Source organism: Nycticebus coucang, chromosome X, assembly GCF_027406575.1.
Source record: "Nycticebus coucang isolate mNycCou1 chromosome X, mNycCou1.pri, whole genome shotgun sequence".
Taxonomy (NCBI): Eukaryota; Metazoa; Chordata; class Mammalia; order Primates; family Lorisidae; genus Nycticebus; species Nycticebus coucang.
Genome location: NC_069804.1, coordinates 30,910,569 through 30,928,508, shown reverse-complemented (window position 1 = coordinate 30,928,508; position 17,940 = coordinate 30,910,569). Strand labels below are relative to the sequence as shown.

The 17,940-nt window shown below is 37.4% G+C and overlaps 1 protein-coding gene across 7 annotated transcripts in view; it reads right to left on the bottom strand.

The window, feature by feature from the left end:
- Window positions 1–288: 288 nt before the first annotated feature.
- The window catches only part of GK (glycerol kinase), an 82,875-nt gene continuing 65,223 nt past the window's right edge, over window positions 289–17,940 (bottom strand). For 4 of the 7 annotated variants that reach the window (XM_053579309.1, XM_053579307.1, XM_053579308.1 and 1 more), the window contains 8 exons: window positions 16,556–16,634; window positions 15,101–15,197; window positions 14,437–14,521; window positions 13,769–13,889; window positions 13,515–13,658; window positions 9,356–9,436; window positions 4,073–4,159; window positions 289–2,119 (listed from right to left, as the gene is read on the bottom strand). In XM_053579309.1, coding sequence (XP_053435284.1) covers window positions 2,109–2,119; window positions 4,073–4,159; window positions 9,356–9,436; window positions 13,515–13,658; window positions 13,769–13,889; window positions 14,437–14,521; window positions 15,101–15,197; window positions 16,556–16,634 — 705 coding nt within the window. In that variant the 3' untranslated portion in view covers window positions 289–2,108. The remainder of the gene's footprint in view (window positions 2,120–4,072; window positions 4,160–9,355; window positions 9,437–13,514; window positions 13,659–13,768; window positions 13,890–14,436; window positions 14,522–15,100; window positions 15,198–16,555; window positions 16,635–17,940) is intronic. The other 3 variants (XM_053579312.1, XM_053579310.1, XM_053579313.1) reach the window with 1 other exon arrangement.

Sequence of the window (17,940 nt, the reverse complement as noted above, 5' to 3'; positions counted from 1 at the left end):
AAAAGCACAAAATGGAACCAGTGGAAGGTCAAGGTTAGCCATGCAATACCCTATTGATAATAGCTGTTGACCATGCCAAGGTATTTTCCAGAAATTGTGAGTTGGGATAGTGCAGTCTGTTCTAACAGAATGATTAAGGTGTTCATCATTCCAGAAACTACTTTTTCAGCTGTTGGTTAATTCTTTAGAGTGTGCCTAAAGACAAGTGCTAACAGCTGAGTGTCACATTTCTTGAACCATCCTTCTTAATTTTGACCTAAGTTCTAGTTTGTAAATGAGAAATGCAAGTAAGAATGAGGGGTCAATTTATTTTAAGTAAATTGATCATTAAATATCAACATGTACAATTTCAAACATTTATAAATCTTGCAATTCATAGAAAAATTAATGTAATCTTAAAATTATTTGAACAGTGATCTTCACGATTATTTACAATGAACTCAACCTACCTTTGTAGAAACATAATTATGCTTAAAAGTACCCTGCCACAAAGTGATCATTTCACAGTACCTTTCTATGATATTTGTCATGTAAGAGGCAGCTACATCAATAAAACCCAGCAGACTCAGTAATTTAGAAACAGCACAATCAGAACAGTAAATCAAGCTATCATTAATTCCAAACAAAACAAAATCTTTCATAATAACATATAAATACTTTCCCATTCAGCACTCTCGAAGAAAATAACTAGGAAGCTCTTTTCTTAGTTGTTTACTATAAATTAATTTTTAAAATATTTCAAAAATTGACATTAGGAAGTTAGATTAGGTGACTTTATATAACGTGACATTAAATATTTTGAGAAATTCTTGGTTTCATTGAACGACATTTCTAATGGTAAACCTTTTTCAGTTGTAAAGTGATATTAAGCTAAGATAATTCTGTCATCTCAGATAGCAATTCTTATTAATAATTGATAACATTTGAATAAAAAGAGATTCTTGGATTCATTCCTAAATTTTTTTCTACTTAGGTTTTTCACTTATTTGACATTCTCTCATCTCCTCAAAAGGATCTCAAATATGTCTAAAATTAATTAGAAGGACAAATAACTTTATTGGGACTACTGCTCATGTTTGACAACAATATTTACCATAGTACTCTACAGTTTTTCTCTCTCTTTTGACAAATAAAAATATAAGATATAAGGAATATAGTTGAAGTCACAATAAAGTACATTTTCTTTTATTAACATTATATACTTAAAATTTAAATGTTGGCTCTTTAAGAAAAAATTTTTCCTGGTATATTATATGCATAACTGTTGCCCCAAAATGTATACAACTGCTTTCTCCAAAATATTTATATACATAGTAGTCCACTTAAGACCAGCCCTGCTGTAATCTACTGAATATAATGTGCTCTTACTTTGTAAATGGACTAACCTCAGTATATAAAATATATAGGCATGTATGTTATACAAAGTAAAAAATATAAAAAAGAGAGATGGAAACAAACAAAAATAAGTGTCCTTTCCTATAAGATTCAGATAGAAAGTCATTATAGTGAGACCATGTATACTGGGTGAAGAATTTGTTTTGGCAAATACTTTTCAGAAAAATATTCAATCTATGAGAATACTAAATTTCCATTTTAATAATTTAGTAGAGGATTTTATTTAAACATTTAATGAAGATGTGAGCTTCTAATAGGTAGAAAAGACTTTTGGGAGTCTGTTTACCAACAAATAAAAAGCCCTTTATTTCTAATAGGTTGGTAGTAACCCCTTAAGTGTGTGTAGTGCAGAGAATCATATCCTAGACCAATAGCATTTGAATATATGTCAGTGGATAGGATCTGAATTCTTCCTAGATCTCAGAGGGAATGGGGCAGGATGGTATGGTAATGGAGGGGACCAGCCCCCAACCAAAGTGGCTAGCCCAACCTTAACTGTCTATGTTAAAAAACACACCAAATGTTTCTATAGCATTCTTTCTGCTGCATTGTCTTTATTTCAAGCCACAGGTCTACTTGGAGGGTCATGCAGCAAGTGGCTTATAAATAAAATCAGAGTCTATGAATAGTGTTATCACATTAAGAGACAGAATTGCAAGGTTTTCTCATTATGTAAAAAACTCGCATCTTGGGGATCCATGAGTTGGTATCATCTATGGAACACCTACAATGGGGACAAAAATCATGTTAATGATACATACGAGCAATTCAGGAGTTAAAGCAATGAAGACTATTTAATCATTTACTGAGCTAGAAATTCCATATGATTTCTAAGTAATGCCTCACAGTTAAAATGCAGTAAGTGCAACTGGGCCATTTCCCAAAGTAGCAAATATTACCACTGTTGTTGTTTCCTACTTTTCTCAAATCTCAGTGTATGTCATCAAAAAAGACAACCTAAAGATGGTGACTGTATGCATTTTAGAAGTCTAAAAATTGGGACACTCAAATGTATCCTTTAGGTTACATTAATGCTAAGTGTCTCCATTTTCACAGGGACTAGACCTTTTCATACTGTCATGGTACCAAAGTGGAAAAGGAAAAAAAAAAAAAATCAGTAAAACATTTTGGCTGCAATGATTTTTGCCTTCATTTTCCAGAATATCATTATGCAGCTTAAAGTACTAGGGACAATGAAAAGTAATAATTTCTTTTTTCGCAAACAGCACATATGTTTTTTATAAATTTAAATTACAGTGCTCATGGAAATGTTCAAAGCCTTCCACCAAACATTCCTGAGAAGCAGAAAGACAACAGATTTGTATAGTTTTACGTATACAGAGGCTTTTTGTAATGTAACACAAAGGTAAAAAAATAACTTTCTTTGGATTAGTGCTTATGTTTGAAAACATTATTTACTGGGGTAGTCCATGGTTTTTTCTTCTGTTACTTATGCCAAAATAAGGCATTGTTAGTACAGAAGCAGTAGATATGAACAAATTTTTTCCTGAATATTCTTGAACATGAAAAATACATAGAAAGGTAATATAATCTAATTTTAAATTCTCACACAAGTAATTCAGATTTTCTTATTAATTAAAAGATAATTTAATGTTGTGATGACATAAATAATTTTCATTCCATATTATAAATAACACTAAATTGAAAATGTCAAGCTGAATAAATGCTTGTCAGATTTCTATGCACAGATGTTCTCCCCACACAAAAGTTTAAATTTTAAATCTACCCACCAATAAAGTTTAAATTTTACATTTAACTCAAGTCATCATCATGTTAATTAAGGGAGATGACTTAACTCTTTCCTTAATCATGAAGATTGTCTTACAAAGCTTCATTTTCATAAAAACATATGAAATAAGTCATTGCCATTTTAAGCCAGTAATTTGAAAAAAAAAATTGAGCTACTATCAGAGCAGATCCCCAAATGGCTAATGTACACAGCTATGATTTAACAATAAAAATAAATAAATTAATAAAAAAATAACAATTCAGTTTCAACCCCAATTTATTCAAGTCATAATTTAAAGAACTTCAGTGCACAAAGTGTATTCTTTTAAATGAAATAAAAGTAACTATAAACAGTCCCCAGTTTTAGAGTTTTACAGGAACTCTGCTTACATCCTCTGACTCAAAACTCTTGCCAGAATCGAAATACAGTAGAACTTCTGTAAGTTGACCACCATTACAGGGTGGGACTGTAACTGACTGGTCAACATACGGAGATGGTCAGTGTAGGGAGGTGGTCAACTGTGGAGGTTCTATTGTATTAAGACTTGCTCAGCAAATTTTCAAGAGTGTGAAAAATAATTTATATACATTTGAAAGTTTAATTGATGTCAAAATTATACTTTAACTTTCATCAGTCATTCTGAAAGTCCTTTCATTTCAACATTAGTAGTTTCACTTTTGCTTATTTCTGCAGCTTACAGCAGAATGTAGCCCCTCAAAGAAATAAAAAAATACAAAAAGGTTAAGCAGAGTCATAATTCTTAATTCTAACCACCCCCAAAGATTGGCCTAACTAATTAGACCTTTAATTGATTTTCCAGGCTCCTAAACATAGAAAGAATGAAAAATACTGAACATTTTCTGCTGAGTTATACACAAATACATTAATGCTAACTAATAAAATTGTCTAATTTAAAGAGTAACTGACCTGAGATGTACCTTGCTCCGATTAACATTACCATGCTACTCACTATAAAAAAGCCCAAGGGCAGACTACAGAAGATACTAGGGTCACCTGTGGTCATCCAAGCAGAAGGGAATTCCAGTCAAGCAAACCAAAAGAGAGACACATAATTACAATATTTGTGTTAAGAATCACAAGATAGCAAAACAAAATAAGTTATAAAAATAATATATTCATAAAAGGCAGCAAAGAGTTATTATTTAAAATCAAAAATACAATCAATATTTAAGGCTTATGACAATTAACAAACAATACAGATAGCATGCCACAAATAGCCAGAACATAATACATATATAGACCAACATTAACCTCCCACCGGCAATGCCGAAGAAAGCCTATGGAAAACTTTTTGGGAGGCTGTGCTGTAGATTTTAGCTTTCTTGATTCTTTCCTCAAAGATACTAAATGAGCAATTCAATTCCTATAAATGTCAAATTATTGGTTGTTTGGCTATCAGAGAAAAGTCTTATCAGTCTACTGAAAGTAAATGTTAAACCCCATTTTTGCTAAAATATTCAGTTTTATTTTAAAAATATTAATAGAATTTGGTGCATAAAGAAATGTACCTGACAATATTACTGTAATTGTAAAACTAAGTTGTATTAATCTACTTTTAAAAATTACCTGAGAATATGATTGTTTTAGCTTTTTTTTTATTACAGCCATCTGATCTTTGATAAAGAATATGATTATTTTGATACTTTCTAACCAGAATTCTCTTGGAACCCCTTCCTTTCAACATTGTTCCTTAGATATGTACATATATACATATATATAAAAAATCTTTTTTAAATTAAAAAATTGTATATCTAGAATATTCAACATTCTTTAAAAGAGAAATTTAGGCCAGGCACAGTGTCTCACACCAGTAATCCTAGTACTCTGGGAGACCCAGGTGGGAGGAGGATCACTTGAACTCAGGAGTTTGAGACTAGCCTGAGCAAAGCAAGATCCCGTCTCTACTAAAAAAAATTTTTTTTAAAAGAAAAATTGCCAGGTATTGTGGAGGGCACCTATAGTCCTAGTTACTTGGGAGGCTGAGGCAGGAGGATAGCTTGAGCCCAGGAGTTTGAGGTTGCTGTGAGCTAGCCTGAGGCCATGGCACTCTAGTCCAGGCAACAGAGGGAGACTCCGTCTCAAAAATAAATAAATAAAAATTAAACAGAAGTTGGCTTTGTGCTTATAGCACAGTGGTTATGGCGCTAGCCATGTGCACTGAGGCTGGCGGGTCCAAGCTTGGCCCGGACCAGCTAAACAACAATGACAACTGCAACAAGAAAATAGCCGGGTGCTGTAGCAGGTGCCTGTAGTCCCAGCTACTTGGGAGGCTGAGGCAAGAGAATCACTTAAGTCCAAGAGTTTGAGGTTGCTGTGAGCTGTGACGTCACGGCATTCTACCCAGGGTGACATAGTGAGACTGTCTCAAAAAATAAAAACAAAAACAAAAACAGAAGTTTATTAAAAAATAACATCCATGAGTTAAGAAAATACAACTATTAGACAAAGGGGCTTCCTTGAAGCATAGCTAGTTAAAGATTCTCTGTGGGCATATCTTGTTATACAGGGTGTCCATAAAATTCATGTGCAATTTAAGATCGCACACGATTTTCAATTGCACACAAACTTTATCCCTGTATAGTAAACTAAAGACAAGTCATTTCTTTCCTTTTTTGAGAGATGACTTTTTTTCCCCCTCACCATGCATTTCTTTCTCCTGAGGAGGTGGATTTTTTTTTTTTTTTTGTGGTTTTTGGCCGGGGCTGGGTTTGAACCTGACACCTCCGGCATATGGGACCGGCGTCCTACTCACTGAGCCACAGGCGCCGTTATTAAAGAGGGATATAAATCTTTTCCTCCATTTTACACTGCTTATGTTATGTTTTTCAAATAAAAAAGGTTTTGTCTTGTTTCCATATTTCTGGAAAAGGGGAACATATTTTCTAGTTCTCTTAAAGCAATCCTATCACTTATACTAAGATATAATAACTAATTTTTCTGATTTTCCCACAGTGTGAGTTCTAGTTAGAGAAGAAGATCCTGAGGATTATCTGCATTCACGGGTCCTTAGCAATCTAGGGTGGCATGTAATGAACTTATTTCCCTTTCAGTGGTGTATGTGAATGTATATGTGTGTATATGTATGTGTGGGCATATATTATATGTAATATACTTGTTATTTGATAGCTGTGTAATATATTTAAACTAATTTGACCTGTTTTCAAAATGTTGTCTTTTCCAGCCTGGCACTCCCTTGCTAATCCCATGTATGTCCACTTCCACTGGGGTCTCCAGCTGATTCTGTTCTTCCCTTACGCCATTGGCTTCACTAGACCACTCACCTTTCTTAAAACACTCATAGCCCAGATGATGGAAGAAGAGCACTGGGCTATGAATTAAGGAACTTGAGTTCAAATTTTATTTCTGTCAATAATTACTATATCCAAATAAGTCACTATAATCTCTGAGCCAAGAAGTCATCATTTATGGTAAGTTCTCTAAAAAACATCAAACTCTCTGGGAGGCAGAGGCGAGTGGATTGTCTGAGCTCTGGAGTTCCAGACCAGCCTGAGCCAGAGTGAGACTTAGCCAGGCGTTGTGGTGGGCTAGTCCCAGCTACTCCGGAGGCTGAGGCAAGAGAATCATTTAAGCCCAGGAGTTTGAGGTTGCTGTGAGCTAAGATGTCACGGCCCTCTACCGAGGGTGACAAAGCGAGACTCTGTCTCAAAAATAAAATTGTTTATAATGCATTCAAATATAGTTACAAACAAGAAAATAAACATCAGATTGCCTCAAAATTGGCAAAGCACTTTGGAAATTAAGCAACCCTATATTCTTCCCATAAATTAAAACAATTTAAGGAGGTGGCTCGGTGCCTGTAGCTCAGTGGTTAGGGCGTCGGCCACATGCATTGGGGCTGGTGGGTTCGAACCTGGCCTGGGCCTGCTAAACGACAACAACAGCAAAAAGAAAAAAAAAAAAAAAGCCGGGCATTGTGGTGGGCGCCTGTGATCCCAGGTACTTGAGAGACTGAGGCAAGAGAATTGCTTAAGCCCAAGAGTTTGAGGTTGCTGTGAGCAGTGATACCATGGCACTATTGAGGGTGACACAGTGAGACTGTCTCAAAAAAACAAAACAAAACAAAAAACAATTTAAGGAGGATAAGAAAAAAGCCATTCTAATAGCTTTTCAACTTCATTAAAATAGGATTCTATCTCTATTGCTATTAAGTTATTACATTATATACTTATATTGCTTAAAGGAATATATTAGTATTTAATTAATTGAAAAATATTATTCTGAGTTTATTATACAGTTTAGAGACTCCCAAAAATTATACATTAGAGTGTTTTTTCATAAATCCAATTCAAAAAATATTTTTAAACTTTGGCTTAAATCTATTGCAGTCTAAAACAAACACAAAATTTTAAAAACAGCCCTCAAAAAATCAAATGACTTTTATCATCAATTCTGATGCAAAATCTGAAAAAAATCATGTGATTTTAAAAACTTACTTTCAACTTTTTCTTGGCATTTTAAATTCATTGATAGTTAAGGTATACAACCAAAGAAAAAAATAATCACTTGATTTTGTGGGAATTTTGCAATTGGAATTATAATCCCTAACTGCTAGTAAGAACTTTGTGTGTACATATAAGGCATGGAGGTTGGGGCAGAGAGACAGGAGATTGTGCCATTTAAAAAAATCCAGTTAGTCAAAGAACTTATGTAACTCAGCTTCTCAATTAAGGGCAACTAGAAAAGTCAAGAACCATGTTTGTTACATCTCACGGCACCTAGCACTGTGGCAACTAGCACTGTGCTAGAAAGTGCTGACAATTGCAAAGTTTAATTGTAAAAGGGCTCTCAAAATTGCAGTCATAGCAAGAAAAACTTTACAAACCATCTTAGGAAAGAAAGAAAGCTGAGTCTTAGAACAAAAAAGGTAAAGAAAGGCTTCAAGTAGGAACACCGAGGATTGAAAATACAGATCACAGTGATCTGTGATAGTGGATGGTTCCAGAACCTTCTCCTAAAAGCTAATATATTAAAAGTGGTTCTATACTGGGCGGCGCCTGTGGCTCAGTGAGTAGGGCGCCGGCCCCATATGCCGAGGGTGGCGGGTTCAAACCCAGCCCCGGCCAAACTGCAACAAAAAAATAGCCGGGTGTTGTGGCGGGCACCTGTGGTCCCAGCTGCTCGGGAGGCTGAGGCAAGAGAATCGCTTAAGCCCAAGAGCTGGAGGTTGCTGTGAGCCGTGTGAGGCCACGGCACTCTACCTGAGGGCGGTGCGGTGGGACTCTGTCTCTACAAAAAAAAAAAAAAAAAAAGTGGTTCTATACTTACTTTGGGGTTAGAAAGCAAGCATTATTTCATTTATAAACTCTTCTCCCTTAAAGTGTAAGCTTCAGTTTACTACTGGCCATTGTTCTAATTATGATGTTTCAAATCTTGCATTTAGCAAAGAATTACAATGTTATGCCATATTAAAGTCAGCTTAAGGCTGTTTACATCCAAATGGTTTACTTAAGCCGCACACCTCCCTATCTAAGTGACTAAAAGATAAAATAGCCTTAATTTTTATTTTTTTGCCAAGAGTATTTCCCAATCTATTACAACACTTATACTTTGCTATGTTTGGTGCATTTCTTCCTGTTTGATTCCACAGGAATTCCCATTACATACTTTCCTTAACTACTTGGAATCGGCCTAGGAGGTAACAGAATATATTCTGAAATTTATAACTTTCACTTGATTTAGGTCATAAACACAGCCCCCCAAAAAGGTTAAATAAGAAAGAAGGGGAAAAGAAGACTGCAGTTGATTTCTCTTTCATTAAGAAGAAACTAGAAGTAATTTTACTTTTAGAAGACTAAGTTGTCAATTGAAGTGCCAGGAATACGCTAAAAAGGAAAGAGCAGGATGGGTGGCACCCGTGGCTCAAGAAGTAGGGCGCCAGCCTCCTTTACAGGGGGTGGTGGGTTCAAACCCAGCTCCCACCAAAATCTGCAAAAAAAAAAAAAAAAAAAAAAAAGAAAGAAAAAAAAAGGGAAAGCAGGATAGAGTAAAGTATGTATATCAACCTGATAATTTACATTTTGTATTTAGATAAAGTGTCTCAAAATGTTGGAAACTTTGGACATTTGATAATGCTGTTTTTCAGAACAGCCTAAGTATAAATGGCTACATACTTAATAAACTATTTACCATGCTAAAAAAAGTAGCGATAATAAATAAAAACATTTTTACCGCTTTCTGGAGACTGAGTTGTGACCCAACCCATTGACTTCCTCACAGCTTTCTTCCAAGTAGAATAACGAATTTCACTTTCTAGAATTAGAAGGTAGGAAAAACACACACATGAAAGGTGGTTTGCTGAGATGTTCAAAGTACTCTACTTATGATCACTCAGTTTTCTTGCCATATTGTTACACAACATTAAACTGGAGTGGGGCTTTACCAAGACTCAGATTTGGAAGCACATGGTTATTGGCAACTGCCAGTGACTGGAAGAGATGGCTTGCTTGGAAGTTGGAGTGAAGGACAAGGGAAATTCAGCAGGTTGAAGGGCTAGCAGGAGACAGGATACCCGCTATGCACACCAGGCCACTCATAGGTGCTGATGAATTAGAAAGGGAAATCCCATTTGATTTGGTTTCTCTTGTGGGGGGAGAGGAAGGCTTAACACAGAGAAGAGGTATGCTATAATGTGGAAAGACTAAAAGGAGACTTGGTTTTAGCCCAGTCAGAGGACTCAACAAATATTGATTTCTCATAGGATTCAATAGCATTCCTGTGAGATAGCCCTCCCAAGTCCCCTGGAACTTAGAAGCAGAATTTCTCTAAGGTCGAAACCCACAACAGGATGACTGAACAGAACTAAGCATCGATGCTGCACTTCTCCTGAGGTTGCCAAATCATGCATGGGGCCTGCTCTTCTCTCAAGCCTCCTGGCCTTTCCACAGCACCTGAAGTGTGCAACACCCAGGAGACAAAACTCAAGGATCCTTGGCTTCAGAAAGCTCTCCAGTGAATCACTTTTAGTCACCCCCCCCCCCACAGCACTTCACTGATACCTCAGGGTGTCAGCTGCCACAGTAAATTTTTATGGTTTTTGCCTACTTCTCCGAATACACTTGACTCTTCTGAAGGGCAAGGACTTGGCCTTATTCATCTCTATATCCCCATGTTGTGACAGTCTCTGGACCGTAATTGTCTCTAAGCAACTGTTTTCTAGAAGAATGAGCTATCTATACCTAGGTACCCGTGAGTGTAAGTGGGTGGGGCTGGTGAGAGGGAGCACAATTGATATAACTGATCTCCAGGCTAAAGCCTTCAAGCCTTCAACAACAGCAAAGATGGTTCTCCTTAGAAAACAGCAATCCTTGGCACAAAACTTCTGTGTTTTAAGAGTGGGATTAATTTGGAAGCCATATACCTGCTCTGGATGTTATTTGCTTATTAAAAAGTTGATTAAAAGGTGGCACCTGTGGCTCAGTGAGTAGGGCGCTGGCCCCATATACTGAGAGTGGTGGGTTTGAACCCGGCCCTGGCCAAACTGCAACAAAAATATAGCTGGGCACCTGTAGTCCCAGATACTTGGGAGGCTGAGGCAGGAGAATCGCCTAAGCCGAAGAGCTGGAGGCTGCTGTGAGCTGTGACGGCACGGCACTGTACCCAGTGCGACAGCTTAAGACTCTGTCTCAAAAAAAAAAAATAAAAAGTTGATTATTTTTTCAAAAATAGAAAATTTTGAGGGTGGGCCTAGTAGCTCATGCCTGTAATTCTAGCACTGTGGGAGGCAGGTGAGAGGATTGTTTGAGGTCAGTTTAAGACAAACCTGAGAAAGAGTGAGACTCCATCTCTACTAAAAATAGAAAAATTAGACCCACGTCATGGTGTGCACCTGTAGTCCCTGCTACTCAGGAAGCTGAGGCAGGAGGATCACTTGAGCCCAGGAGTTTGAGGTTGCAGTGAGCTATGATGACATCATTGCACTCCACCCAGGGTAACAGAGTGAGACTCAGTCTCAAAAATAAAAATAAAAAAAAAATAAAAAAATAAAAAAGAAAAGAAAAAAATCTTTAACTTCATATTTTATCCAGTATTACAAAAATTAAAGATAATAGAATATCAGATTTTGAAAGACACTTCTAAAATGAAATTACTATGACTATGAAATTACTAATATTATAACTCATTTTCTTGTATATGGAAAGGAATGAGTAAAATTACGAAACACTGGCATAGGCTCAGTGCCTGTAGCTTAGCAGCTAGGGTGCCAGCCACATACACTGGAGCTGGCGGGTTTGAACCCAGCCTGTGCCTGCCAAACAACAATGACAATTACAAAAAAAAAAAAAAAATTATCTGGGCGTTGTGAATTACTTGCGAGGCTGAAGCAAGAGAATGGCTTAAGCCCAAGAGTTTGAGGTTGCTGTGAGCTGTGACATCACGGTACTCTACCCGGGGCGACATAGTGAGACCCTGTCTCAAAAGAAAAAAAAAAAGAAAAAGGAAAAAAAAAAGAAACACTGGCATAATCTTCTAGAAAACTAAACAGAAATACATTTCAAAGCTTATTTCCCAGTAGCTCAAGATCCATTTTGATACTATTTTAGGTATGAGTTTCTAAAAAATTATAAAACCAAATTTAACATATAATACCTTATTTTTCTATTCACATTTATTTCAATTTAAGAGTGTATTACTGGGCTCAGTGCCTGTGGCTTAAGCGGCTAGGGTGCTAGCCACATACACCGGAGCTGGCAGGTTCGAATCCAGCCCGGGCCTGCCAAACAACAATGACAACTACAACCAAAAAATAGCCGAGCGTTGTGGTGGGTGCCCGTAGTCCCAGCTACTTGGGAGGCTGAGGCAAGAGAATCGCTTAAGCCCAAGAGTCTGAGGTTGCTATGAGCTGTGACACCACGGCACTCTACCAAGGGCAACATAGTGAGACTCTGTCTCAAAAAAAAAAAAAAAAGTTTATTACTGTATTTTAGTAAAGGGTTTAATTAGAGCTTATGGCTTAGCTTGTTAGGAAAATGAATTAGATATTTAATGCTCATTTACCTTACTTGTTATTGCCCTCATCAGGCACCTCTTGCTGTGCTTGTAAGTTATCAACTATCTGTCAGCCCAGATCAACAAGTCCTAAATCCAGGCCATTTGTACCAAAGGTGCTGGTATATACATTTAGGGATGGGTGGCTGATACATCTCCTTTCTCACTTTTAAGAAAGGATATTCTGGCTGGGCACAGTGGCTCACACCTATAATCTTAGTACTATAGGAGGCTAAGGCAGGAGGATCCTTCGAGCTCAGGAGTTCGAGTAAGACCTTTGCTCAGGCTGGTTCTGAGAAAAAAAAATTAGCTGGGCATTGTGGCAGATGGCTGTAGTCCCAGTTACTCGGGAGGCTGAGGCAGGAGGATCACTTGAGCTGAGGAGTTGAGGTTGCTGTGAGCTAGGCTGATGGTCATGACACTCTAGCGTGGGCAACAGAGTGAGTCTCTGTCTCTCCTTTTTTTTTTTCGGAGACAGAGTCTCAACACTATGTCACCCTTGGTAGAGTGCCGTGGTATCACAGCTCATAGCAACTTCAAACTCCTGGGCTCAAGCGATTCTCTTGCCTCAGCCTCCCCAGTAGCTGGGACTACGGGCACCCATCACAATGCCTGGCTATTTTTTGTTCCAGTTGTCATTGTTATTTAGCTGGTCGGGCGGGGTTCGAACCCGCCACCCTTGGTATATGTGGCTGGCACTGTAACCACTGTGCTACGGACACCAAGGCGAGTCTCTGTCTCTAAATAAAGAAGTAAATAAATGGGATATTCTGGGCGGCGCCTGTGGCTCAGCGAGTAGGGCGCCGGCCCCATATGCCGAGGGTGGCGGGTTCAAACCCAGCCCCGGCCAAACTGCAACAAAAAATAGCCGGGCGTTGTGGCGGGCGCCTGTAGTCCCAGCTGCTTGGGAGGCTGAGGCAAGAGAATCGCGTAAGCCCAGGAGTTAGAGGTTGCTGTGAGCCGTGTGACGCCACGGCACTCTACCCAAGGGCAGTATAGTGAGACTCTGTCTCTACAAAAAAAAAAGGAAAAAAAAATAAAAAAATAAATGGGATATTCTAACCAGCTATAACTGACAGTAGCAGTGTTACTGTCCTACAAAAGAACCATGAACAGTAGAAGTGAATGTTTTTTAAACAGTGATTTTAGAAGTTTTTAAAATAAGGAACTATTTCTTTCACTCACACTTACTCAGTATAGCCCAATATGCTTAGTAGTTGAATCTAAAACAGTAACATCTGCTATTTTACTTTGCTTCTTATAAATCAGCAGAAAGGTAAACTCCTTCAGACTAAGGCGCTTTTCACAGTATACCATTAAAAGTTTGATTCTTTAAATGTACCCTCAGCGTTGATCTGAGGTTCAAATCGCTCCATTGTGACAGCTGACAGATCCTCGGGTGCTAGACTCCAAACGCCGACTCCTTCTGCTGCCCCTGCTGCCATGGCAGCGCCCAGTGCGGTGGTTTCGGGCATTGAAGGCTTCACTGAGGGGAGAGAGCTACGTCAACATCTTTGCAGTTACATATGCCTAAAGAACTAGTTCTTCTGAAAGGAACATTACTCCGGGAGCTTAAAGGAATGAAGGCGTACTAACCTACTGGAATATACAGAATATCTGCTTGTAGCTGCATAAGAATTTTGTTGCTGGTCATTCCTCCATCTACCTGCAAATGACTGAGTGGAATCCCACAGTCGCGATTCATGGCATCCAAAATCTTAAATAAACCAATACAATTAACAGTCTGAAACTAGTTTACAATCATATGTCTAAAAACGGTAATCCTTCACTCAAAAAAATCTCAAGAGCTTCTGAGAACTTGTACCCCATGAATATATATAAATTAAAAATAAATAGGGAGGAAAAAGAGCTTCTAATAGTCAATAGAATAAAATTGAGACTTCTTATTCTGGCCTTCCAATCCCTCCTTGATCTGGTCACAGCCATCTTCTTTCTCCCTATACCTCCGCATCCCCTGGTAATCAGCAAAGCCAAACAACTCTATTTCACACTCTGTGTTTCTGCCTTGATTCCTATGTTTGTGCCATTTTCTTTGCACCCAGGGTGTGGCAGAGAACAGGAACTTAGAAGCTAAGGACAGCTGAAGGGGGCGGGGCAGAGTACTTACATTAGATTCATGTTTAGGCAGGTTGATTTGATTAACTACATTTTCAGTATTTAATACCGTTTAGGCATTAAGATACAATTTGTTTAAAAGTGATAAAAGTGAGCTAACCACAAGAAAACAGGCCCATATTTATTACCTCACGGGTTTGGAAACAAACAGCTTCTAATGCAGCAAAAGCAATATGACATTTATTGGTGAACTGAGTAAGTCCACAGATTATCCTAAAAATAAACACAAAGATTTTCAGATTAGAGTGGCAATAGACAAATCATCAATCTTAAATTATGGAAAGGTGAAATTTGGTAGACAGAAAAGTCTAGGAAAAGAAAACTGGACATAATCATTAAGTAACTCATAAAGTCCTGATAGTTCACAATTCTGTATTCACAAATGAAAAAGTTCACAATCCATCTATATCAACGACACTAACATAAAACCAAAGCAGCACTCGATATTCATTTAGATCAGTGGTTCTCAACCTGTGGGTTGTAAACCCTGTATTAAAGGGTTATGGCTTTAGGAAGGTTGTGAACCACTGATTTAGATGATGCCCCTTTGTTATGCAACTTAACAAACACCTTAAAGATAAAAGATAAAAGCACTAACATGAAAATGGATATGGCAGGGCTTATTGTCAGCTGATTCGAAACTTCTTAGAACTTAAAGGTTCTGAAATTATATTAGGAGAAGTTTTCTCAACACTTTCAAATCATTTGCAAATACGTAAGAAATGAATTCATTATTAACTACTTTAGTAAATAAATCAAGACCTCAAGAAACACGGAATTTTCAATACTCACCCTCTTGCACTGGGCTCCCAATAAGGGGCATACAATCCTGAAAATGCTGGGACGAAGTAGCAGCCATAAGAAGTACCTGCTTCTTTAGCAAGTTTTTCTAACATTAAAAACAAAAAGGAAAAACAAAAATCACACTAATACTCTATTTTACTAAATAAACATACCTATTTTAAAATTAGGACAGGGATTTTAGTTTCTGATTTCATTGGTAGAGCAAAATGTTACTAATTATAGTATTATACCAGGAGCAACAAAAACAAGTTTCCCCACATTAAACACCCCCACTCAAATATAACCTAGCTCAAGAAATAAAGAAACTGCATTCAATTCTTTAGGTATTTTATGTCATTTCTCTTATTTTAGTTTTCTTTTTTTTTCTGAGACAGTTTTCTTTTTTTTTTTTGTGGCATGGCATCACAGCTCATGGCAACCTCAAACTCTTGGGCTTAAGTGATTCTCTTGCCTCAGCCTCCCAAGTAGCTGGGACTATAGGCGCTGGCCACAACGCCTAGATTTTTTTGTTGTTGTAGTTGTTGTTGTTTAGCTGGCCCAGGCTGGGTTCGAACCCGCAAGCCCCGGTGTATGTGGCCGGTGCTCTAACCACTGAGCTATGGGTGCTGAGGCCATTTCTCTTATAGTTAAAGTTGTTGACTAGAAGATGAAAAAGTGGTCTCTAATGTGCCCAAATCAGACACATATGTCTGACTGTCTCACCTTCTGGCAAAGTTAAACAAGTGGATAAAAGAATGAGTAGTTAAGTTCAAACTAATTATTTATAGACTGAAAATAGCCATATTAATACTTAAATTTAAGGGCGGCGCCTGTGGCTCAGTTGGTAGGGCGCCGGCCCCATATACCGAGGGTGGCGGGTTCAAACCCGGCCCCGGCTGAACTGCAACCAAAAAATAGCCGGGCGTTGTGGCGGGCGCCTGTAGTCCCAGCTACTCGGGAGGCTGAGGCAAGAGAATCGCTTAGGCCCAGGAGTTGGAGGTTGCTGTGAGCTGGGTGAGGCCACGGCACTCTACCGAGGGCCATGAAGTGAGACTCTGTCTCTACAAAAAAAAAAAAAAAAAAAAAAAAATACTTAAATTTAAGATAACAGAGTTTTAATGCTCACTCTAATCTAGGATTTAAAGCTCTTTCTCATCAGATAAATTTAACTAGCGCAATTTACCTGCAGATTCTGGCAATCTCCAGTGTTCAGTTTTACACTTGGGTAATTTTTATGTCCTACCTTGCCAGTTTATTAATAACCACCACTAATTATGTCAATTCATTGTTTTATAAATCTTCATGAAATAGTCTTCTCTATATAAGTCAAACTCAAAATAGGGATCCATGTAATATATGGGGATCACATTCAGAGCAAAGAATAAGTATTTATAGATTGCAAAGATAAAATATTGAAATGTTTCATTCTTCAGATTTCCTAAACCTTTGTTAGAGCATACTCACCAATTTCATCTGAGGTCTTTATAATTCCAAGATTGTCTCTTAGCCAGCGAATAACAGCACCAGCTATAGCTACAGAACCCTAAAGGAAAAAAAAGGAATCCATGATGGAATATATGTTACTACCTCTAAAGGATTTTATCATGTATATTCTCTGTGTATGATATAACCAGATGTCTAAAATTCAAATAATTTCAATTTTGGGACTCCTACAAATATGACAGACCTTCTAATATAAACATGGCTTTACCTAGGTCACTAATAAAAGTTTTTCATGGGATAGATAAAAGATGTGAGTCCTCCAACACACCCTCAATTTGAACACATTGCTTCTTGTACAATTTTTCTATCTGTTGCAAAAGTTACTGGGGTATATTATCACTTAAAATACACACCCAGCTTATCAACAATTTTCTTGGGAGAGGCCACATTAAAAGTTTTTTCAAGTCCATATCCCATATCTAACAGTATAGTAAATCAGGCAAAGAAAAAGTCAGCAAAAAACTCTAACTACTAAGTAATTTTGCTTTAAAACAAAATTACCAAGGGATTGCACAGCGTATTGCAAATGTGTTTCAGAGTCAGATAAACTGCGTTTGAGTCTAAGTTCTAGTACTTAATTGCTATTTGATTTCAGGAAACTTACTTAGGCTTTCTGAGCCTCCATTTCTTCACTTATAATGATGGTGACTAGAACGATATTTACACAAACAAAATTCTCGGAGGCTCAATATGAGAACATATGGGAAGGCTCTTACTAAATGTAAATATTAACTTCATTGATTTTTAAGTGTTAAAAAAGTATCAATCATATTTTGTAGACCAATGAATGGATAAAATGTGATGTGTTCACACAATGGAATATTATTTAGCCATGAAAAGGAATGGTGTATAATACATGCTACAACATGGCTAAGTGTTGAAAAGTATTATGCAAAGTGAAAGAAGCCAGTCACGAAGACCATATATTATATCGTTCCATTTATATGAAACAGCTAGAACAGGTGAAACCATAGCCACTGAAAGTAGATTAGTGGCTGCCTAGGGCTGGCAGGGGAAGGTTATGGACTTTTTCTTTAGGGTGACGATAATGTTCTAAAGTTAGAATGTGGTTATGGCTGTAAAAATTTGTTAATATAATATCCTACAAATTACTGAACTGTATACTTTAAAAGGGTAAACTGTACGATATATGAACTATACTTCAATGAAGGTATTTTTTTCTTTTATTGAGACAGAGTCTCACTACGTCGCCCTTGGTAGAGTGCTATGGTATCACAGATCACAGCAACCTCTACAGGTGCCCACTACAAAGCCCGGCTATCATTGAAGCTATTATAAAAAGACCCCGAGAGCGAAAATAGTATCAGCATAAACCATTAGGAATT